Here is a 25119-nt window from a genome sequence, read left to right as displayed (position 1 = left end):
TGGTCATTTTGCAAATGAGTGTCCAAATCGAAAGAAATACACTGGGAACAAAGGTCTTGCTGCAACTCTTAATGAAATGTCTGACAACTATGATTCTAATGAAGACGAAAAATCAAGTGTTGCACTTCTTTGTGAAAATATTTATTTTGATAATTGTAGCAATACATACATCAATCTTGATATTCTTTCAGAAGATAACTCAAACAATCTGGAAGAAAAAATTGAACTTTCCGTTGGAAACTCTCTGTCTAATTTTGCAGGTTCCACTATGTGTCTAGCAGCTTGCACATCTCGGATACCTGAATCATATTCCAGGTTGACATGCTCATATTTTTCACTCAAGGGTCATGAACTTTCATAGTGGGTTGGATGGGAGAAACTAAGCAAACGGAAAAAGCTTGGAGATTGGGGATAAGATGTTTAAGGCTAACAAATAAAGCACTACTCTCCAAATGGACTTGGAGATATGCTCATGAAAAGAATCAGTTATGGAGAAGGGTGGTGAATTAAAAAATGAATGGAAATTAATCTGACTTATGGGTCAAGGATTCAGATATACCCCAGGGAAGGGGAATCTGGAAAGGAATTCAAAAAGAGAAGTATATTATTGAAGCCATATCTGAATTAAAGATTGAAAATGGAAGATCAATTAAATTTTGGTGGGACAAATGGAAAATAGGTAGTCCACTTAAAGAGAGATTTCTAAGAATCTATAAGATTGCTCAACACAAAAATGCCACCCACAGAGACATGGTAACTAACGTCTCTTGGAACTGCCAGATGAAAAGGAATCTAAATAATGAAGAAATTACTGAGATCACAAAACTATTGCAACTATTACAAGATCCTCCATTTTTCACAGAAGAAGATGATTCAATTCAGTGCAGGGGCACATATGGATTCTCCACAAAAGTCTGTTACAACTGGTTGATAGAAACAACAAACACACCTTCTTCTCAAGTACCATACTCTTGCATATGGATAAAAAATGTCCCTCAAAAAGTTCAAATTTTCTTATGGTCTGCTGCACAAAATGCCATTCCTACCACAGATAACCTTTTGAGAAGAGGATGCAACATTCATAATACAAGATGCTCTTATGCTCACAAGAAGAAGAATCAGTCAGTCACTTGTTATTACACTGTACATTCCCAATGCAAGTATGGAACTACTTTTTGAATGGTTATAATGTGAGATGGGTTCAAGCCAGGAACATTACCACTAGTACAAACCTTCACATAGGCCACGTTTTTTAGTGTACAGTCCAGCCACGTTTCAGGTTATATGTGTGGTTATTGGTCATCAGTATAACTATAGCCACATTTTGTTTTACCATGTAGCCATAGTGCACCATTTAGTCATGGGTTTATTCCTAAACCCATCAACTGTATCCATAGGGTATCGTTTGGTCATGGTTTTCAGTTTAATCCAATCACATGTAGCCATAGATGCGTATATGGCCACATTAAATAATTTTGTATGTGTCAAAAGTGTCGGATGACAATAGACACACCTTTTAGACTGTGACGGAAAGAGGATTTATTTATCCACATTGGTTTGTTTATGTGTCCATAATATCTGGTTTATTAGACACGCATATACTAAGGAATTGACACATTATATCAAACATGACAAAAGATTGACATATGGTTACTCCATATTTTTTTTTGGGAGGATTATGATATGGCTACACGAAAAACAAATTGTGAACATAGCTTCGGATCCATTAGACACATGAGATTGAATTTTAACTTTTAAAGTACTAGCCATGGTTGTTACCGAGTCTTTTCTAGGCCAAATGCTCCTAGTATGCTTAATTTTCAAGCAACATATGCTAGGGTAATGTTTATGCATGTTCACTGCAATAAAGAAACCTCAAGCTCTGGTGTATAGAAGGATACATTACAAGTGATTGTGGCTTCCAAGGTAATTGCAATACAGCGGGTGCAGCCGGGTGTTTTGTGAAAATAAAACATGTATAGTGGAGTTATGTTGTGTTACTTTCTCCCAAAATTCCCGATATATAACCATGCCAAAATCCAAAATAGGAAACCATATCTTAAACTTTTCATACAAATCTAGAAGGGACTGCAAACGACAGGAGCCATCTGTGAGACCAACCAAACCTGTTTAACTTATCAATTCACAAAAGCTTGTATATTTTTAGCCAATATATTTAATGAAAAAATTTAGATCTACAACCAATATTTTTTATTTACCTCTTTCCAAAAGAAAAAAACAAAAATATTACATCAAATTGATTTTGGAGCCAGCCACTCCAAAACTACGATTGCAGTAGGAATGCATTTCTTTTGCTCTTTATATAACAATACAAAACAATCCCATAATCAAATTCTTGATGTTTTAGATGCAGAGTTCGTGTCCTACAATTCGAGTGTCAAACTTATAGAGGCATCTGATGGCATAAAAATGACTTCGTCAAAGCTCAGGGACAATGTAGAGTGTTGAATAGCCACAACGAACCTGCAACAGGAAAATAGGGTTCTGAGTTCAAAAAAAACAAGGAAGAAAGAACGAGGGCACAACAATTAATACAAGGTGTCAGCCCAACTCAACATAAATTGTGGTCAAGACTTCTTACAAAGAGGACTTTCACAAGATATGGGAAAAACCCTGTCAAGTATGGTATTCAAAACGGTTGAGGGTTAAATTGGAACAAGGAAAATGAGATTAAAATTCACTATTCTTCATAGGCTACACAATACAAACTCCTCACACAAGCAAGTGAACCGCTCCATGCAATTCACTTAGGAAAAAGCATCAGTCCGCCCCCAAATGCTTTCACCATAAAATTGAGAACCATAAGACCTTTAGCACCATCATTTTAAATGTTTTTTTTTGTGGTTAATGAACTGGAGTTTCCATCATATATCTACAGGGTTACGAATCTAATTTGGGTACTTGGAATTCAATTTCACCATATGCTTTGAGTAATGTTATGAAGTGTATAAAAGATTTCTGAAATACAAGTACAACATGTAGTTATAGTGCATGTGCCCATAAATATATTCAAGCAATAGGACAAAAACATACCAACTCTCATTCTCTTGGATATCTATTTAAAAGTGACCAGAGTAGCAAGTTGTAAAGTACAGTAGTAGAAATTTCAATTGAAGTTCCATATGAGACACGGATAAAATGATGTTATTCATTTTACAAAGAATAAAGCACGCAAACATACAGAAAGCATGCTAAGGAACAGGATTAAACATAAGTTCCATCTTTATCGTTCTTTCAATATCATGTCACTAACCGAATAACCACAGATTAAAGGAAATAAAGCGATGTTGTGTGGGAGTGTGTCATTTTGGCTTGCGTATAAGTAAACCTCGGCAGTCAGTTCGGAAGTAATCATTTCGGGATTCTTTACCCAAGTCTTGTGGATCTACAGACGGCAAGATATTATCATTCGCAGAAAAGATTACTGTACTGAATTCCTCATCGTTGCCATCGTCATCTCTATAATTTTTGGGAGGTGTCACAAAAACAATAGACTTTTTCTTATCTAACTGGTCTTTGACATAAAATACCTGCTTAGCTTGTGAGGCTAAAATAAAAGGATCATTTTTGTATCCCAACATAGTAAGGTCAACAATCTTGTAGCCAAGAGCATCTCTTTTGACCCCACGTTTATTATCAACCCAATTGCACTTGAACAGATGAACTTTTCTTTCACAGTAATCTAACTCCCATATCTCTTGCAAGACACCATAATAAGAGGCTTTACCATATGTAACATCATCATCTCTAGATATGTGCATGTCATTTGCTGCAACGCTAACCCCACTATTCTGGTGAATTCTACCATCACGGGATCTTGTGCGGAATAGATATCCATTGATGCGATATAGAGTGTATTTCGTTACCTCGTAGTGCGGGCCGTGTGATATCCATCTTAAGTTCTCTGAGATACTTTCTCTGTCGTCTGCCAACTCTTTTTCAACCTGAAATTCATTATTAGGATGAACCTTGAGTTTAAAGGAATATAACACATCAAACAAGACACTTTTTCTATGACCTATTACCTCATTTTTTAACCAAGCGCCAAAAGTGTTAGAGTGCTATTTCTCTAGCCATGCTCGCTTTTTAGTAGAATAGTTAGTCACATCTGTCGAGAAAGAGCTCTAATGTTCATGAAGAATGATTGCACAATGACAATGAGAAAAAAAATACGAAGTACTTAACACTGGTGCATAGTACATCAAGGCTTGAAAAACATACCTATAAGTAACTTTGAGTCAGTTTTAGTGATTCTTTAAAAAAATGCCTTCCTTTTCTGGCTTTTCTCTCCTCGTCTCAAAGTGCTGATTTAGTAGAAATTAGATCCAGAAACAACAAATCCCAGGCAACTGTTGCAAAAAGTTAAGAATTTTATCATTGCAAATTTTCAAATTCTTCCAAAGGTCTTAACTGAAAATGCTCGAAACTGCACGATAGTATTATACATAAAGCAAATCACTAAATCTGTCTCTCATGGAACTGGAAACTCAATGCTTTCACTGAAGAATAATGACACCCCTGAAACAGATTGAAAACAAATACATGTACCTACAATACATCACCCATTTAGCTACAGATTCAAAAACAAATAGGATAACATCAACCATTTAGTTTTATGAAACATCACCAGATTGAATGAAACATCACCCATTCAGCTACAATACATCACCCATTTAGCTACCCATTTTACTAGTCCCTCAAATAGGATAACATCACCAGATAAGTTCTATGATACATGCTCACAGATTCAACATGATGTACTGAACAACAAAGCAGTAGTGAGCACAGATTCTATATGTTGCAGGAAAAAGAATAGACACAAACTTTAGTGCAGCGAAAAAGAATTTTAGTGCACAAACTTCAGACACAAACTTTACTCAACAGATTCTATATGTTGCAGGAGTTAACAACATTTCAGGCAAACATGGGGTATATCATTCAAGACAGAGCATGAAAAGTTCAGAGGTTTAACTAAATTACAATGAGGTTACAGTTCAACAAGCTATCATGATAATTATCAGAGATAATACTTTAAGGTTGAGAATGATACCTCCATTAAAACTGGGTTTAGGCACTACCACAGATTGTGATTCTCCTCTTACCCCCTCCTTGGTTGTATTTCAGCTTCACAAGTACCTGGTTGCTCAAAAGAGATTGTCAGGACTAACAAATTCAGAGAGCATCAATGTTGACTAACATCAAGGGAACCAGATGAAGCTAACACAGAGTGCAATGGGTTACAACAAAATTCAAAAGATAACATAGTAACACTTATTACTACGCAAAAATCATCTAGTATAATGAGAATTTCAGCAATCTAAGAATGAATGCTACAACATACCTAAGATGGGAGTAAATCAGACTGATTTTAGGGTTGAATCTATAGATATTCTAAAACATCAAGGGGCAATAATCCCGCCCAAAAGTTATTTTTTGATTTCAACCCCAAAATAAAAGGTTAGGGTTCAAAAAAAAAAATTGACTGGGATTATTACCGCTAGATGTTCTCAATATTCTTGATTTCATCAGATTTTCATCCTATGGAGGTGCAGAAATATTTCCAAAATTGAAGACTAAATCTTCCCTGAAAATCCCCTTATTTTCTGCCAGAATATCAGTTGGAGAATTTTTTTCCTTAAGATAGAGAGATATGGATGAAGTGATTTAGAGATTTTAGGGATGAACTGATAGGCGTACATGCCTGTTTGAGAAGATACCCATTTTACATTGTTAACATCAAAACCGAGCATGTGTTTGTCTTTTTTTTTTAATAGGGTTTACCGACACAAGTAAAGAAAATGCAAAAAAAATTTGTTAAATTAGTTTGTGAATATAGTTAATTTATCAAAAAAAAAAGTAAAGTTAAATTGTTTCCCCACACAAATTTAATTAAAATTAAATTATAGTTAATTATAAATTATTCAATTAAAATTAAATTATAAATTATTCGATTAAAATTAAATTAGTACTCGAACTCGTTCCGAATCGATCAATATTTCAGGTGAAGTGTCGAGTCTTGATTTGTAATAACTAAATTATGATTATGTAATAACTAAATTTTTCCGTGTCTCGATTCCAAAGGACGAAGTTCCGTTTTCATCAGTTTTACTCGAACTCGTTCCGAATCGATCAATATTTCAGGTGAAGTGTCGAGTCTTGATTATGTAACTAAATTTTGTCATAATAACTAAATTTTGATTATGTAATAACTAAATTATGATTATGTAATAACTAAATTTTTTTCGTGTCTCGATTCCAAAGGACGAAGTTCCGTTTTCATCAGTTTTACTCGAACTCGTTCCGAATCGATCAATATTTCAGGTGAAGTGTCGAGTCTTGATTATGTAACTAAATTTTGATCATGTAATAACTAAATTTTGATTGTAATAACTAAATTATGATTATGTAATAACTAAATTTTTCCGTGTCTCGATTCCAAAGGACGAAGTTCCGTTTTCATCAGTTTTACTCGAACTCGTTCCGAATCGATCAATATTTCAGGTGAAGTGTCGAGTCTTGATTATGTAACTAAATTTTGATCATGTAATAACTAAATTTTGATTATGTAATAACTAAATTTGTTGTGTCTCGATTCCAAAGGACGAAGTTCCGTTTTCATCAGTTTTACTCGAACTCGTTCCGAATCGATCAATATTTCAGGTGAAGTGTCGAGTCTTGATTATGTAACTAAATTTTGATCATGTAATAACTAAATTTTGATTATGTAATAACTAAATTATGATTATGTAATAACTAAATTTTTCCGTGTCTCGATTCCAAAGGACGAAGTTCCGTTTTCATCAGTTTTACTCGAACTCGTTCCGAATCGATCAATATTTCAGGTGAAGTGTCGAGTCTTGATTATGTAACTAAATTTTGATCATGTAATAACTAAATTTTGATTATGTAATAACTAAATTATGATTATGTAATAACTAAATTTTTCGTGTCTCGATTCCAAAGGACGAAGTTCCGTTTCATCAGTTTTACTCGAACTCGTTCCGAATCGATCAATATTTCAGGTGAAGTGTCGAGTCTTGATTATGTAACTAAATTTTGATCATGTAATAACTAAATTTTGATTATGTAATAACTAAATTATGATTATGTAATAACTAAATTTTTCCGTGTCTCGATTCCAAAGGACGAAGTTCCGTTTTCATCAGTTTTACTCGAACTCGTTCCGAATCGATCAATATTTCAGGTGAAGTGTCGAGTCTTGATTATGTAACTAAATTTTGATCATGTAACTAAATTTTGATTATGTAATAACTAAATTATGATTATGTAATAACTAAATTTTTCCGTGTCTCGATTCCAAAGGACGAAGTTCCGTTTTCATCAGTTTTACTCGAACTCGTTCCGAATCGATCAATATTTCAGGTGAAGTGTCGAGTCTTGATTATGTAACTAAATTTTGATCATGTAATAACTAAATTTTGATTATGTAATAACTAAATTATGATTATGTAATAACTAAATTTTTCCGTGTCTCGATTCCAAAGGACGAAGTTCCGTTTTCATCAGTTTTACTCGAACTCGTTCCGAATCGATCAATATTTCAGGTGAAGTGTCGAGTCTTGATTATGTAACTAAATTTTGATCATGTAATAACTAAATTTTGATTATGTAATAACTAAATTATGATTATGTAATAACTAAATTTTTCGTGTCTCGATTCCAAAGGACGAAGTTCCGTTTTCATCAGTTTTACTCGAACTCGTTCCGAATCGATCAATATTTCAGGTGAAGTGTCGAGTCTTGATTATGTAACTAAATTTTGATCATGTAATAACTAAATTTTTATTATGTAATAACTAAATTTGATTATGTAATAACTAAATTTTTCCGTGTCTCGATTCCAAAGGACGAAGTTCCATTTTCATCAGTTTTACTCGAACTCGTTCCGAATCGATCAATATTTCAGGTGAAGTGTCGAGTCTTGATTATGTAACTAAATTTTGATTATGTAATAAAAAAAAAAGTAAAAAAAAAAAAAGGAAAAAAATGAAAAAAAATTTAAGTAAAAAATGAAAAAATGAAAAAATTTATGCCACATTTATGTCCAGCCCAGTCAATTACATGGTTTAAGCTAACACTCCAGCCCAGTCCATTACATGGTTTAAGCTAACACTCCAGCCCAGTCCATTACGATTTTACTTATGTTATTTCAAAATGCATCGAATAGGATGTCCATAGTAAATCTAACGGTGAATATATTTATCACAAGCCCAACCAATAGTTAGATTAATAGGGAAGAACCTCTTATCTTACGCTATGTAACACCTCAAAATTCTGTTCGTTTTATTTTCCTCCTAAACCAGAGTTACAGAGCGGAGAGAACTAGAGAAACCTAAGCAGAGTAAAAAGGGGATAAAGTTCTAGGCTTAAAATCAGGGAAACATTGAGATTTGTTAGAGTAAAAAGGGAAATCGGATTTCTAAAGTTTGGAAATATTTTTAGGTCTACCGTAGGATCAAAATCAAATGGTATTTTCTTAGGAGATTTTTCCGAAAAAAGGAAATCGTAGACCAAACTCAATCGATTTTTCAGTTCACCCTAAATAATTTTGAGCGGGATGAAAATGAAACGCAAAATATTTTCGGCGGGATTATTCAATCTGTGCGACTTTATAAAGGGCCGTATGGTGTTGAGGAATTGCATGGCTAAATCTTATAAAGGTATATCCTGTTCTCAATCTTTCTTTCGTCTAAAAAGCTTAGTTATTCAAACCCTAATTGATTCAAACCTTAATTTTTGAATCAGACCCAATTGATTCAAAGGTTAAGTTTTGACTCAAACCCTAATTCTTAATTTTTGATTCATTGAAAGCAGGGTTTATGCACCTGTTTATTTCTTATTAAGAAGAACAATGGTGTGCATGCATGTTTAAGCTTTTCCTATGTTATGCTTAGGATCTTTATGCAGATTGTATTCTAAGTTGCATAGTGGCTGGATAACAACTCAGTCTTCTATGGTTATGGAAATGCTATTCTTTTATGTTTTTTTCTTTCTTTTCCGATGAATCTGATTAATGTTTTTCACACTGCAAACAATAGTTTAAGCTTCTGTGGTTCTCCCTGAAACCACTCGACATCACATTCTTATCTCATTTAGCTGGCCACATTCTCTGTCGTGTATACTCCCGTGTCATTGACGTTTTGTATAATGGGATTATAATTATGTCAGAGCTAGGTCAATTGAATGTTATTCCTTGGTTTTTTTATCTGTCTATTCTGATGAATGTTTTTCACATTGCAAACCAATAGTTTAAACTTCTGTGGTTCTCCCTGAAACCACTAGAAATCACATTTTTATCTCATTTTCATCAACTTTAGCTGGTCAGTAAGCTTCCATCTGTCGTGTATACTCCCGAGTCATTGACATTTTGTATAATGGGATTATAATTATGTCGGAGATCGGCATCCGTCGTTTGTTTTTAGGGAACTTGGTAGGTTTACATAATTGTGTATGTTTGAACTGGAGTCTTGCTTGAGTTCTTTCAATGCTCTAGTAAAAACCTCAGCGATTAATAATTTTTTAATTGTTATATCTTTTAACAATTCTGAGACGGCATCCTGCTCTTGCATCTAATCATACTAATCAAGACCATGTTAGTACTGACATAATCAAGACCATGTTAATTGACTGTTATTTAATTTTTGCTTGTGTCTAGCTTAATAACTTTTGACTTTTGATTGAAAAGAATTCAGACCTTATTTGATTGAATCATATACATGTATATGCAGTTTCCTATATGACTACACAAGAGAATTCGAGTTGGGAGCCAGAGTATGATGATGAGTATGCTGAAAATGAGACTGCAGCCCTGGAGGCTCAAGCCTTGCAGAATTTAGGAGAGTCAGAGGATGAAGACGAAGATTCCGATGGTAGTCGCACCGGTTCCGATGGTGATAGCTCCAGTTCTGATGATGAATCGACTGAAAGTCCTGAACAGCCTGGTAATGCTATACTAGCTTGTCTGTTTTTGTTTGCTTTGGACTTAAAAAATATGAGTACACTCTTACACCATGTTTACTCTTATTTTGGGTTTTTGAACTATAAAAAGACACAGGAGCTCCAAACAATACAGTAGAGTCTAAGGAGAATAATGTTCGAGGTTTAACAAGATTGAAGAAGCTAAAGAAAAATTTTGACGGCGAGAAGCATGTGATAGAATTTGATAATTTTGGTCGATTTAAGGGGAAATATAAAGCTGAAATTGCTAGTTACATGGGTGTATTGGTACGTCGAGACGTTGGTCTAAGGCACTTGAAGTGGAAGGAAGTGAATTCAGTGATGAGGGATAAGTTATGGCACGAACTATTGGTATGTATATGCTGATCTATATTGATTTTTAATACTATATTTGTTATTAATTTGTTACCTGCCGTTAACATCTCCATATTTTGGCAGCGGTTTTATGAAATTGAGGAGACTATGAGAAGACAAATTATGAAATATTTTGGGGAACATTTGCGCAACTTCAGAAGAAAGTTGTATGTAAAGTTCATAGTGCCCAATTTGGGTAAACCTGCTAAACTAAATACTGTTCCTAAACAATATCGTGTCATTGTGAACCAAGAACAATGGGACAAGTTCGTAAAGTGGAGGTTGTCTGATAAATGCAAGGTTGTATATTGCACGTTTTAGTTTGGAAATATTGATATTAATTTCATTAATTAGTCTAACTTTTTTATGAATGAAATTCTTTAAATCTGTATGCTCAGGAGTTGTCCATTAGGGGAGCTAAGGCGCGTAAGAACCACAAATATAACCACAGGACGGGAAGAGCAGGGTATGCAGGGCTGTTGGAAAAATTAGTAAGTCCAGTTTGTTATACAAAATTATTATTATTTCCAGTTTAAATTATAGTATTATCTATCTAATTTTTCTTCTTGTGTATTTTATAATTACTAGATTAATGAGAAAGAGATCCTTGAAGATGAAAATCCTTCACGGTCTTTACTATGGAGGAAGGCACATCAAAACAAAAATGGAGAATACGATGACGATGATGTTAGGGAAAAAGCAGCTCAGCTTGTAAGACGACTGAAACTATCTAGCTATTTGTTTTGTGCTTGAGTAAATGTGAAAATAATTTTGATTTAATTGATTATCACTTCTAATCCCTTAATTCTTTTTTTGTGCAGGAGGATTTTGATAAGCAGCTGGAAGATGGAACTTTGAGAAAACAACCAGGCAATGATTCTATCACCCTTGTGTTTGGGGAAGAACATGCTGGGCGTGTAAGATGTATAGGCAAGGGAGTGACTCCAACAACGTACTGGCACCTGCCACGGAAAGGAGCATCCAAGGAGCACATTGAACTGAAGAAACAACTGGAAGATGAAAGACGCGCGAACCAAATGGAGAGAGATAGGAAGGATGCAGAAATGAAGGAAATGAAGGCAGCAATGAAGGCACAAGAAGAAATGATGAGCAGCTTAATGTCTCAGCTAAAATCTCAAGGCATATTGAAAAAGAAAATCAAAAGCAAAAAGGCACGGGTATGTTTAACATCATCCAAGTAATTTTGATTAAGTATGTATTTCCTAATAATTCTGCAGTATCTAATATGTCAACTGCACTATATAGAAATCTCCTATTAGAGAGAAGTCTCTTATGCTTGAATTCCCTGTTACAAGCATTTCTCCGACTGAAAGGAATGAATCTAATACAAATAGAAATGACCCTGAATCTGAAAATGTATCTCAGTCTACGGGATCGAAAGATAGTTCTGAACTCCAAATGGTATGTTTCTTTTGCAGGTATTTAAAATATATAGTGCTTTGAGAGTTCCATTTTTTGTTGATGTTAATATAGCGTATATTTTTGTAGTCTGGAAAATACAAACAAAAGTCTCCTGCATCTGAGCATCTACCCCTTAGTTCACCAGACAATTCTCAATCGAAAGACAAAACTGAACTTTCAACGGTATGTCCTTTTCACAGGCATTTAAGCATTTTGAGATTTGAATCTGTTGATGTCAATATAACATTTATGTTTTGCAGATTGGTAAATGCAAACTGGCTCATGCTTCACTGAGAAATATCATTGCATGGGGTTCGGTTCTTCCATCAGTGCCAGGTCAGAAGGTTCATGGAGATCCACTCCGGGATGATTGTGTCAGAGTGACGGTTGAAAAGTCGATATTAAAGAATCATTGTTTGCCAGTCCCATCTACTCATCTCAAAACAGTAGAGGATGCTGAAAAATCTATAGTAGCTTGGCCTAAAGAGTTTGTGATCTCTTGCTCTAGTGTAAGTTGCTTTATTATACATGTTTATTACCTTCTGCATCCTGACCATATAACTATTAACATGGTTTTTTCCCTTAATTATACATCCACTGGCTTCCTGCAGGGCCATCCACTTTCAGACCCCGGTGAACATGATTCTGACCCAAACGATGAATATGATTCTGACCCAAACACTAAGAAGACAAAGAAGAAGAAACCTTCATATATGAAGAGCGGGGAACTAAAGTCTCGGAGATCCAGCAAGAGACTCAAGACTGCAGCCTAATTATTAATAGAAATAGTCGTGGACTATAGGATTTGGATGTTTAAACTTTTAAGTCTCTCTTTGAAAGTTTGTTTTCTCAAGGTTACTGCACAATTATCAGATTGAGATGTTTATTATATTGTGAAATGAAATTATTTTGGTACAATTCTAATTGTAGTCTTCATTAATTTTTTATGGATGGTTATTTAGGTGATTTTTGAATAGCTACATTGAAAACACTTGATGTGTCCAAAAGGTGAACAATAGCTACATTCAAAACACTTGATGTGTCCAAAAGGTGAACAAAAGCTACATTCAAAAAACTTGATGTGTCCAAAAGGTGAACAATAGCTACATTGAAAACACTTGATGTGTCTAAAAGTTGAACAATAGCTACATTCAAAAAACTTGATGTGTCCAAAAGGTGAACAATAGCTACATTGAAAACACTTGATGTATCCAAAAGGTGAACAATAGCTACATTCAACACACTTGATGTGTCTTTCGAAAAAATTTAGCCACGGTGCTACAAATTTTTAGTAGCCATAACTTATTAATTGGCCATGTAAAATGTTTATCATGTGTCCAAAAATATGGATGGCCATGGTACCATAGATTAAACGTGACTACAAATCATGTATTAGCCATGTTAAATTATTTTCCGTGTGTCCAAATGATAGAGATGGCCATGGTTGAGAAAAATTAGTGTGACCGCAACTCATGAATTGGCCATGATAAAATGAATTTTGCGTGTCCAATTGATGACAAAGGCCACGAGTATAATAAAATTTACGTGACTTTAAGGTAAACTTTAGCCACATATAATTAAATTGTGTGTCTATAAGGATCCTATGGCCACGGTGATAGTGAAAATGCTTAACTACCAAAAAAATATTGAGTACCATATAGACACGGTTTTAGAGTTATGGCCATGGTTAATCATATTTTATAGCCACTCAAAGTTTATGCAGCCATAGGGATACCTTTTTGTCTCGGCACCTGATGCCACATTTTTGGAGTGAAAAAAATCCATGACCAAAAGCCTATGGACACGGTGATTAAGTGCGGCCAATGTAAAGATTTGTACTAGTACATCTTTATTACAAGCTTGGAAGAATAGAAGAGGAAGACACAGGGGAAGGAAAATATGGCCACTATTAGCATTTGCCATTAGCTGGGAATTATGGAATGAAAGGAATAGAAGAACAGTGGCAGGAAAAAGACCAAGATCTTCAGCAACAATCATAAATGAAGTCAAAGCAGTTATCTACAAATGGGGGGCAGCTGAAAATTGGTTTAAGTATGATACTTTTAGAGACTTAATCACACATTGGAAGGTTATAATTGACTGTAGAGTTTATTAGACTCAAACATGTATTTCAGGGGGTTCTTTTCATTTAGAACCACCTATTCTTGTAATTCTTTTTGAACGATTTTTTGGGGACCATGGTTTTTTTGGGGGACCATGGTTTTATTTTCGGTAAAGACATTAGAAGTAAATCTAGGTCACCCCTTATCTAGATATTTATATTAATACCTAAATTACCCTCCTGATTAATTTTGGATGATGATTAGTGAATGATTTAGTTAAAAATAATTAGTGAGATTAAATTAAAAGATGGGTTTATTATTAGTTGAGTAGAATTATTGAGAGAGTAGAGTTAGAGAAGATGAAGGAGAAAAACATGGAAAATAGATTTTTTTTCCAATTCACTAAGTTTGAGTATTCAAATGATGAAAACTCATATGATTCTTCATCTCCATCCTCTCTTAGAATATTTGTTAATCTTCAAAATGATCCGGATTTGAACTGGATTTTGAACAGTTCGGTTAATTTATATGAAGAACAAGTAACCTAACTCATCTGAAGTTATAGTTCGGTTGCCCCGTGAGATGAACAAGTAACCGAACTCATCTGAAAGTGTAGTTCGATTACTTGTTCCAAACACGCAGGTTACCGAACTCTCTAATAATAGAATTTCTAGGAGTTACAGCGTTATGTTCGGTTGGTTCTCAACTAATCGAACTTTGGTGTACAAAGTTCGGTTGGTTTGCAAACTGCATGCACTTTTGATCTAACCGAACTTTACGTAATATAAGAGTATATAAGTTTACAAAGTTCGGTTCTTTCGCAAACTTGAACCTAACAGCTAACCAACCGAACTTTGAGTTCGGTTTCTGCGATAAAATTGTGAAGTTACCGAACTTAACAAACAAAAAAATGTGAAGTTCCAGCGTCTATTGGCTAAGTTCGGTTACTTTGTAGTTTTAAATTTTTTTGCGAAAAACCGAACTCTATTGGCTAAGTTCGGTTATTTTGGAACTCAACATAGTGGCCACAACAAAACAGTTTGGTTAGACTGGATTTGTTTTTTTTTTCGGTTCTAAGGGTGGAGTTCGGTTACTTTGTAGTTTTAAAATTTTTTGCGAAACAACCGAACAGAGAGTTCAGTGACTTAGTTTTAAATCCAATAGAACCGAACTATTCTTCGTGTTCTTCATTTTCAAGAAATTCGGTTAGTAAACTAGGGTTTTTTGGAAAATCGGCCTAACCGAACATGGCTCTGTAACTCCTACTAAAACCCTATTTTGATGATTTCTATTTGATTGAAGCAATCAAAATCAAATTAAAGTGAAGGGTTTGTTGGAAAATACCTCCGGAGTGGTCCCATGGCAGAATCAGGCTGCGGCTGGCGTCTTTTATACTCGATAAAATTATCATGTAACAGAACTTAGTTGTGATTGCATTCATGTTGTTACATTTCTTAAATAGGCGGTGGTGGTGGTGGTGGGAGGAGGTAGTGGTGGTAATCGGTGGTTGGTGGTGGTGATAATCGGAGGTGGTGGTGGTGGTAATCGGCGTTGGTGGACGGTGGTGATGGTAATCGGTGGTTGGTGGTGGTGATAATCGGAGGTGGTGGTGGTGGTAATCGGCGGTGGTGGTGGGAGGAGGTGGTGGTTATATATATATAGGTGGTTATTAGGTTGGTTTTAAATTAAATTAGGTTAAGGGTAGGTTAGTCATTTCAACGTTTTAGGACACCCCTTATCATTATACAGAAGGTGGCCTAATAAAATCATGGTCCCTAAAAAATCATTCTTCTTTTTATTTTTTCTAATACAAGTTTAACCTTTCTGCTCAAAAAAAAGAGGGCCCATTAAAAGGTGAGCTGAGTCCATGATACAAAAAAATATTGCAATAGCATGGGACACCACACGCGTCTGACTCAGCAACTCGTGCATCTGAACACGTACGCATGCGGACACCTGGGCTGACTGTTTAACTTTTTTGGTGTGACCCAGGTCAGGCAAGTGTCACCAGTTTTGACCAAAGTCAAAGCGGTGGTCAGCCGCTGGATACTTATACAACAACAGGGAAAAATTGGGTCTCTGATTCTTCCCCAAATCCACCCACCATGGCTTCTTCTTCACCGGATTAGGTCATGAATATGATGATTTTGTTCAAGGTATTTTGGCTGCTCCTGATCTCCCCAGGCTTAATAAATTATCTCGTCGTATATTTGAACAAGATTTCCTTAATTCAGTTCAGATAGTATGACCAGTGTAGTCAATATCGGCCGTATCGGCCGATATTTCGGGGATATTTCGGATATTGGTCTTGGAGCGATAGGATAAGCATTGTATCGGCTATATGATATCTTGGCGATAATATCGTCCGATATTAGCCGTATCGGCCGATATATCGGGGATATTTAGTGATCCTATTTTTCTTGATGAGCATGATGAAAATGATGAATGGTTGGATCCACAGAACTTGGAAGACTTGGCGGTAGAAGGTGATAATGTAACTTTGGATGATTTGCAAGATATTCTTGGTAAAGAAAGTTGGCCAGTTGGTAGTAGAGGTGCATGTAGCTCTCGAAGTAAGTCTACTTACCTAACCGACTCTGAGTATGATGGATATGATACTGATCAATTGATGCTAGACACAGATTATGGACTACTTGATGGAGCTAATGGAGTTGCTGAAGATGATGATATCAATAGTGGCTCGTATGATTTTGAATAAGACTGTAATATCCTTGTTTAATTACCATTTTAGGTAGTAAACTTTAAAGTTGTTGAAGTTACTCTCCTGTTTTTGGTTTGAACTTTTAACTTGTTTAATTACCATTTTAGGCAGTACACTTTTAAGTTGTTGAAGTTACACTCCTGTTTCTAGTTATAACTTGTTTATTTATCATTTTAGGTAGTGAACTTTAAAGTTATTGAAGTTACTCTTGTGTTTTCTGATAAAATGGATGGTAGCTATAAAATTATAATCTCTAAATTTGGAACCCGATATTATACCGATATTTGAATGATAATATCCCCGATATAAAGTCGTACCAGTGTATCGGTCCTGGCCGAGATAAACCGATATCCGATATTAACTGCATTGAGTATGACAGAATTTTATCAATTTTAGTTTGCAAGAATTTTGGTGGTAGCAAATTAATTGTCTTTATGTTTGCTGATTTTTGTTTAATGGTCAAAATTGTTGAAACATTTTTTTGAAAATTGTCTTGAAACATCTTATATGATTTGTGTGAGACAATTTGGACCAATAAAATACGACATAACATTTGTACACAACTTACAAGAGAGAATATTAAGGGGTTTAGTGGGGGTTTGACCTTTAGAAGTTTAACCTATGATAATGGAACAATATATTCATTATTTTGAATCCATCAAAAAAGGCAAAACACTTCCTTTTTGTAGCTGGTGTCATATTAAATCTGTTAGCATTTGTTACGATATAAGTCAATTAAGGAGATAACAAAATCATCACAAGCGAGCTTACTCTGAATAAAACTCTCTTTCGATCGAAAAAAAAAAGTGCAGATGACATAAATGGAATCTCAAATCTTTCCTGACGCTGTTAATCAAATCTCTAGCTAAGGAAGCTGTAAAAATGCCGAAAATAAAACCGTGAGAGGAGATCAAAATGCTATTTATCGATCCATTGTGTGATCTCCAGGGTGTGTGTAAAAGTTCCCAGACAAACCCAAAATTACACAACCCCATTTCTACTGAGATGTTTGAGATTTTTTTACCGGTGGTACTAGTTGAAGTGTTCTCTCGACTAATGCATATGATCGTAGGGTACACAAGTCAATCAATTGAAATTGCTGCGGGATGAAGCTGTCTCATAAGAACTAAAAGAAAGAAAACAAGAAATTACTAGATAAAATTAAATTACAAAACTAAAAGTAATCGTGCATGAAATATAAAAACTAACCAGAAACTAAAAGTACACAAGATAATAAGCTAAAAGAAAAAAACTGAAGAAATACACATGAGAAGACTTAACAGAATCTATAGTATTTCCTACCAGTCACTTCAATTTGTGCTAAAGATGAGGGCTTCCCTTTTGTAACATTCACAACTCCTTGAGGCAGTCTTGTACCTTGTTTAGCTAGCTCTGTTGCAGAGAAATTAACTTCTTTGTACCACTGCTCATAGATAATCTCAGAAACTTGATTCTTGGCTTTCATCCATCTTGACTGTAAGCACCAAAGTATCACACCTTTTATTGCATCTTCAATTATAGTTGGAGAGTGACATCTGATGACAATCTTGTTACAGTTTAATTTAACTGACCATACAACAGCTAATGCATCAGCTATATAAGTAGTGGCAATTCCAGCTCCACCAGACACAGTTCCAATTACTTGACTATTATGAGATCTAGCAATAATTCCAAAACCTGCGAATTAAACCTATATTCGCAGTTATTTGCAGTGCTTAAATAGGGAAAGTACATATATACCTCAATGCCAGGCCAGCTTCAAAAGTTAAGAATCTCAGACTCTAGCTAGCCTCATATTAAAACTTCTCGGACCCTTCAAAAGTATCTTGACCAGCTTTTTTCTATTTTTCCCTACAAGACTCATTCTTTTTAATACTAGGCGCCTTCACTGGGTTATTCTTGCATAAACATGGCACGCCAACTTGTGAATATAATCTTAGACACTGTTTGATTTGATGGGCAAGATAAAATCTCTTCCTTCTAGTTTTGATTCTTATCTATGGATAACGGTAATGATAGATTTGTGAAGTTCCTTGTTCCTTTGGGTGTTGGTTTTGCAAGTTTATGGTTCACAGCACGAAAACTGAATTCTCTTGAAGAAAAGTTTGTAGGAAAAGTGAATTCTCTTGAAAAACAAAATCGGAGAATTATCAAACATATGAATATGCATGAAGAGAACCAAAACAAACTGATTAAGAAGATTAAAGAAGTTGAGGAAAGATTTCATACAGCTGAAGGTGATATCCAGTTTTTGAACGGGCGCGTAAACTGTAGTACAAGATTATAGCTAAAGATCTTCAATGATTATGTACCATATGGTATATTTATATTTTCTATAATAATATAAGAGCTCCAATGGTCCATTGTTGTTGTTTTCTGATAGACTGTAATCAATTTGAATGGGTTACATTTCGAGATTTTAGTGTCATTTTTGATGGGTATTCTTGATTTAGTGCGTTAGATACCTGACAAGGAGAAGCTGCAGATGTACGATATTTACATAGCCGGAAATGATTTATGGCACCCATATGCACCCAGCCTTAGGTGTCATGATTTATGGTGAATCTTTTTTTTTGTTAACTTCAAACCACATTAGATATGTGATTTTCTCTCTTAAGTCCCAAATCAAGAAAATATGCAGCAAAAAACAGGAACAGAATGTGCCTGCTTTTGGAGGATTTTAACCATAAACCATTACAGTTAACTTTGATCAGTGTTATTTCACTCCGTTTTTATAAGCTTATAAAGGTAAATCATAGCAACACATCCTTTAGTTAAGCATTAGAGTTGATCATAAACATCCAGTTGAAGTTATAATGTTTCTAATCCTAAACATATATAGCCACACCGATATCATACTGTGAAGCTGTGAGGGCATAAAATCACTTCGCCACATGTACGAATCTGAGAGTTTGTTGGAAACAATATAGAAAATTCACAAAAATAAATCTCAAACAGCTGAGTCGCGGACTAAGTCGCTATCTTTAAGGTGTTTTGCGACTCTGCCTCTTGATTGTGCTAGCAGTCAAAACTTGTCGAAAACCCTATGGGATAAAACAGCTGATACTCTCTTGTTCGATTTCTCTGCACTATGAGAAATCGAACCAACAACTACTTTAATCACTTGCTCAGAACTCAAAAATAGATGAAAACCAATATATTTCATCTTCTCCAGAAACTGTTGTTTTATATCTCAAAAAGAAATCAATACGGTTTTTAATGAAATTTTTTTTCGTAATTAGTGCTCACTGAAAATCCTCCATAACAGTCATAAAACGGTAACAATATAATTACCAAAAATCAATAGAGTTAATTAGAGAATATCAAGTAGAAAACCGTTTTGGAAATCAAGAGTTAAAACCTACAAAAAATCAGTTTCTGAATCACCAGATCTCCCAAGACCCCGCTCTCCCGGATTTTATTAAGCAATATAGATATATATAATATACCTAGTCAAATGTGTGGGGTGAGACTTGAACCCAAGCCTATAGTGTGGGAGCCCAAAATAATACCACCACACTATGTCTCTAAGTTTGGTACAATATTACAAAACTATGTTTTTAAATATATACCCCAACAGAGTTCTACCTGTGAAGTGTATTCGACAAGAATATCAACGAAGTGTTTGTACAGAGCTTAATTATCTTGCTTTCAAGATATCAACCCATTTCTCGAGCTAGGAACACGAGTAAAGTTCTGAGTTGTCAAGACTATGTGCATATGCAGACCTTCCGAAGAAAATTGATCGCGCTCGTGCTATGTACATTTTCACATACAGGTTTGCAGATCCACGATCAGACAAATGATTTCTGGAACAGATGGCATGAGTAGATATATGGAAAGGTGGTGAACCTAGAGAAACAGTTAGACCCTGCACTCAAGATAATAGTACTCAATCTGGTGTCATCCGCACACCAGATGGTGGTATTAAATTACCTGAAGGCAATGGATGTTAACGAAGTTGAAATTGCAGAAAGAGATGTACCTGCTGTGGTATTTGGGGATTTTTGGCACTTGGAGCTGAAAATGCAAGAAAACTTGGCGCCCTTGAGAGAATGAATGGTCCTTGGTTGCGGTATGAGCCATGTGGTGGTACTAGAGATGGAATAATTACCAGGAGACAGAGACTGAATGGACTTGTTTCTCGCGCATCAGAAGTTTGATGTTCGAGTGTTCCGAGGAGGCTTTTGGTTTAGGATTTGTCTTGGACCGTTGTTGAAGTTGTAAATTGCGATTGAAGACCTTACCCGTTTCTAGGTTTCTCCATCTCACCGTCAGGTGGTCAACAACATCAGAATTCATACGTTCAGCACCTACTTGTAATTTTGCTGCCTACTCAAGTCCAAAATACTAATAACAAGTGGTTAACGCAACAGTCCAATGCAGCTCCAATCATCAAACAGAATTAATTCAAGTTCAGAAACTATAACCTATTTTATGCTTAGGCGTGATCCGACAAAAACTTGCTGCATTTACAACCATACATTATTTCTAATGGACAAATAACTAATCAAAACTCATATCAAACTGAGCAAGGGAATGGAAAATTTTCAGTTGTCCAAACATAACACTGGCTAGCTTATAAGTTTACTGCTCCACAAAATGCCATCAAGTTCTTCAAAGTTTAAAGTATCAAAAACTAAAGGACAACAAAATCATTCCAGAGGCAGAAAGAATCAAGGATGCAACACATGATGGTGAAACCTAAGCTGCAGGCTTAGTTGCAGCAGAAAGTCTTGATCTTTTCTTTGCAAGGCTCTCAGAACGACGATCTCGCTGTTCTTTCAATCTTGAGGCAAGAAGCTTCTGGTAATCCGCCGCTTCAGATTTTGCCTTGGCAATCCTCTTCTTTTTCTCTGCAATGCGTCCCCTCTTCCTTTGCAGAGTAAGGGGCGTCACAAGCCTTTGAACTTTTGGAGCCTTGCTTGTCTGCTTGCCTATAAACATACAAGGGAAGGTGTAAGAACAAGCAGCTTTCGGTTCTCAATCTATCTGAAAACGGTGCTTCGCAACAAACAAATGACAGTGCAAGGACAAGGAATGAATAACAAACCTTTTTTGTTTGTGAAGGTACGGCGGTACGTGTTGACATACTTTGTAACATCATCGTCCTTAGACAAGTTGAACAATTTTCGGATCTTTGAAGCCCTCTTAGGCCCCCTCATCCTAGGCTTTTCAGTGTCGGTCAAACCAGGAAGATCTTTCTCCCCCTTCTTAACAATAACCAAATTCAAAACAGAAAGGTCTTGGCTGACAATGCAACCACGAACAGACTTCCTTCTCCTCTCCCCATTACGTCTTCCATGTCCTCGGAAGCATGGAGTTCCTGACAAAAAAAACAAGAGACCACGAAATTACAAACCTATATAATTTAAAACTATTCATATCCAAAAAGAGACCATGAAATCACAAACCTATATAACTCAAACTACTAGTAAAGTCCAATGAGGTATAGTTAAAAAAAAAATGTAATCACATCCCCTGTACCTCTGTGAAGCAAAAGCCGCACACGGCCAGGAGTCAACACTCCCTGTTTCATGGGAAACCCCTGCTTGTCGCAGCCTCCCATAATCTTAAATACATACCCTTTGAATTCCTGTTGGGGAAAAATAAAAATTAGGAAACTAATGTCTAAAAACATACTTCATTATACTACAAACAAATGAAGGCACGCCTAGAGCATACCTCGCCAAGAGCATCTCCACTGACTTCTTGGGAAATCCTCTTATCGTAGAAGGCACGCCTACAGACAATCAAATGAGCATAAGCAAAAGACAATATAACAATTTCAAACATTTAACACAACCATTAGCACATGAGAAAACCAAATGCAGTTAACTTCAATCAGCATATTCACAATTTGAACAAATTTATTTATACAAACTAGAAAAACGTAATCCCATACAAAATACCAAAATCAACTGGGGATGTTTCCTCCTTGGGATGAAGAAGAAGATAACAAAAACAAAAACCTAACAATCTTACACACTAAACAGTCCAGATTAGTCATTCCAAACCCTAATATTCAAATCCAACTACAAAAAGGTAATCCAATACCAAAATCAAATGGGGATTTTCCTCAAACTCCAGATGATACTAAATACCAAAAAAGAACGATCTAATAATCTTACAAAACAAACCCTAAATTATAGATATTCAAATGCAACTACTGATTAAACAATCGTTATAAGGAAAAAACAGTAAAGAACTTACAGCTTTTGGTCATCGTCAATTTCCAGCTTCTTCTGGCAACCGGTGGTTGGATTTGCGATATTGAACTAGATCAGAAATAAACAGAAAATGAAATCAATATAAAGAAATCGGAAGAAAATATCAATGAAATCAACAATGTAATAAGATCTGAAGTTATTACCTTCATGATTGATTGTTGCCGCTGAAGCAGTTAACCTATTAGGGTTTTGATTTTGAGAAAAAGAAATGAGTTTCTCTTCGTTTATATATGGAATGGAAACTTGGGCTTAGGTTTTTCATGGTGGTTTAAGCCCATAGCTATTGTACACCACCCGACCCAGGTTACATTTGTCCAAACTTGAGTTTGGTGAGCCAATAGATGGACTTTGTTTGACCATCTTAACCATCCAGCTCAGAGTTAAAACTGTAAAATGACTGAGTAACTGAAGTATGTCATGAATTTAATAATACAAATTCATTATCCAAAAAAAAAAAAAAATTGGGAATACACGATCCCTAATTACCACATAGCTACGTCCTCTTCGGCTCTATGATCTTTTGTGTTACTACAAATAAAACTTGTAAATGATAAATTGGATCTCTGACTCATACAAAATGTTGAAAGAGGAGAGAGTTTACAAATTCATAAAAGATCACATCTCTCAATTATGTACAAGCTATCTGTTAATCAAGTTTTGGTTGCTTTCTGAAGCTGAAAAAGAAATCTCAATGGGAGATTCTGGCTGGATACAACCCCAACCATCTTTCGTCATTGGCAGTGCTCTATTTACCACCACTACTGTTCCTTCTTCTTCTTATTCGTGAGACATATCCAGTCACGACGGAGCTGAAAACCAATACTCTGTCAAGAAAAAGTTATCTACGACTTAAGTAAGTTTCATTTTCGGTGTATATTATTAGGTACTTTTACAGGAAAGTATCTCTGATTCTGATTTTTTTGTTACAGACTTTGTTCGTAATATTTGGAGCCAAACTAGCATCCATCTCAGGTATATATCTGTATCAATATGGTAAATGTCAATTGAAGTCCACTTGAGTTGGATTATTGTGATGCTATAGGTTAAAATGCAAGAAGTAAGAATCAAACTGTTCAGCAAATCTACCAATTGTCGATGGACGATGTTTTATGTATGCTTCATCAAATTAGTTTTTGATGAATATTTTGTGTTAAATCGTTTAGAAGTTGTAATAACTAAATCATTTAGCAACATCTCCATGTGTTGTTATTGTAATGTGTAATATATTTTGTAGTTTTTCTCCCTGGAACCTTAATTTTATTGTCAGGAATGTCTTGCAATTTAGTTTTTCTATCTTGTACTGTGTATTGTTTAGTTACTTCAATTGCCATTTTCTTTTCTATTACATGAATACTGTTTATTTTTTATTGTCCTTCTACAACTTTCTTAACTTATGTTATATAGAAGTCGAGCTGAAGTTTGCATTAAAATGGTAGTTGATAATTAGAACTTCCGCTAGACATCTCGTCGACCTAACTCTGCTAATAGGTGTCTGTATCTTGCAGGAGTAAATTCATGACCTAAAATCTTTGCAAAAGTGACTTGGACGTAGTCCTTGTAGCTTACATGGCTGAATATAAACTTGAACAGAAGGATGCATGACCTTCATATTTATTTATGCTCTAAGATTGGTTACAACTGTGTTTTCTAGTATAAACTCATTTACTTTATTCATCAGGATGCTCAAAAAGTTGATGCCATGGAAGGTGCGAACCCGTCTAGTCTGGCCAACAAAGTTGCCAAGGTTACGAGGTTTGTCAACCCTGATAATTTTGCCGGTCCTGCGAGTTTATGAATGGCTTCTGAGGACAACATGTTAGAAACTGTCAAACAATTTGGCAAACAAAACGGGGCTTCACAAAAGGAAACCATCTCTACATCTGGCACCTATGTTCCATTCATAAAGAGGTTGAAACAACCTTTGGATTTACACCCTATACTGGTCTTCATGAAAGGAAACCCCGAAGAACCTAAATGTCGCCTCTGCCAGAAAGTTATTAACGTCCTGAAGGAAGAAGGTGTCGACTTTATGAGCTTTGATATCCTTACGGATAATGATGTTCGGGAAGGTTTGACAAAGTTGTACAATTGGCCATCATTCCCTCAACTATTTTGCAAAAGAAAGTTTTTAGGTGGATGTGACATCGCTGTTTCTATGCATGAGAGTGGCGAATTAAATAAACTCTTCAGATGTCACGGAGTTCTTATTACCAAGAAAGATATATATCATCCCAAAAGAGACATTAGAGGATAGGCTCAAGAACCTAATCTCATCTTCTGATACTATGTGTTCATGAAAGGTACCCCAGATGAAATCGTTGCTGATTCA

The 25119-nt window shown here is 35.4% G+C and overlaps 2 protein-coding genes across 2 annotated transcripts; one reads left to right on the top strand and one right to left on the bottom strand.

Moving 5' to 3' along the window:
- The first annotated feature begins 9778 nt into the window (after positions 1-9778).
- Positions 9779-12689, top strand: LOC113336071. Its single transcript, XM_026582061.1, has 5 exons — positions 9779-9983; positions 10091-10191; positions 11863-11958; positions 12036-12284; positions 12387-12689. Exons 1-5 carry the CDS (start codon positions 9779-9781, stop codon positions 12546-12548), a joined length of 813 nt encoding a protein of 270 aa, XP_026437846.1. The 3' UTR covers positions 12549-12689.
- An 8284-nt stretch (positions 12690-20973) lies between these two features.
- LOC113336130 (40S ribosomal protein S6-like) lies at positions 20974-23006 on the bottom strand. Its single transcript, XM_026582121.1, has 6 exons — positions 22934-23006; positions 22774-22838; positions 22246-22303; positions 22048-22156; positions 21614-21886; positions 20974-21497 (listed from the first exon to the last, which is right to left on the bottom strand). Exons 1-6 carry the CDS (start codon positions 22937-22939, stop codon positions 21265-21267), a joined length of 744 nt encoding a protein of 247 aa, XP_026437906.1. The 5' UTR covers positions 22940-23006; the 3' UTR covers positions 20974-21264.
- Between the last annotated feature and the right edge of the window lie 2113 nt (positions 23007-25119).

The sequence above is a fragment of the Papaver somniferum genome, unplaced genomic scaffold (genome assembly GCF_003573695.1).
Source record: "Papaver somniferum cultivar HN1 unplaced genomic scaffold, ASM357369v1 unplaced-scaffold_150, whole genome shotgun sequence".
In the NCBI taxonomy this organism is placed as follows: domain Eukaryota; kingdom Viridiplantae; phylum Streptophyta; class Magnoliopsida; order Ranunculales; family Papaveraceae; genus Papaver; species Papaver somniferum.
Note: the sequence above shows the minus strand (reverse complement) of the source record. Positions and strands in the feature narration are given on the sequence as shown.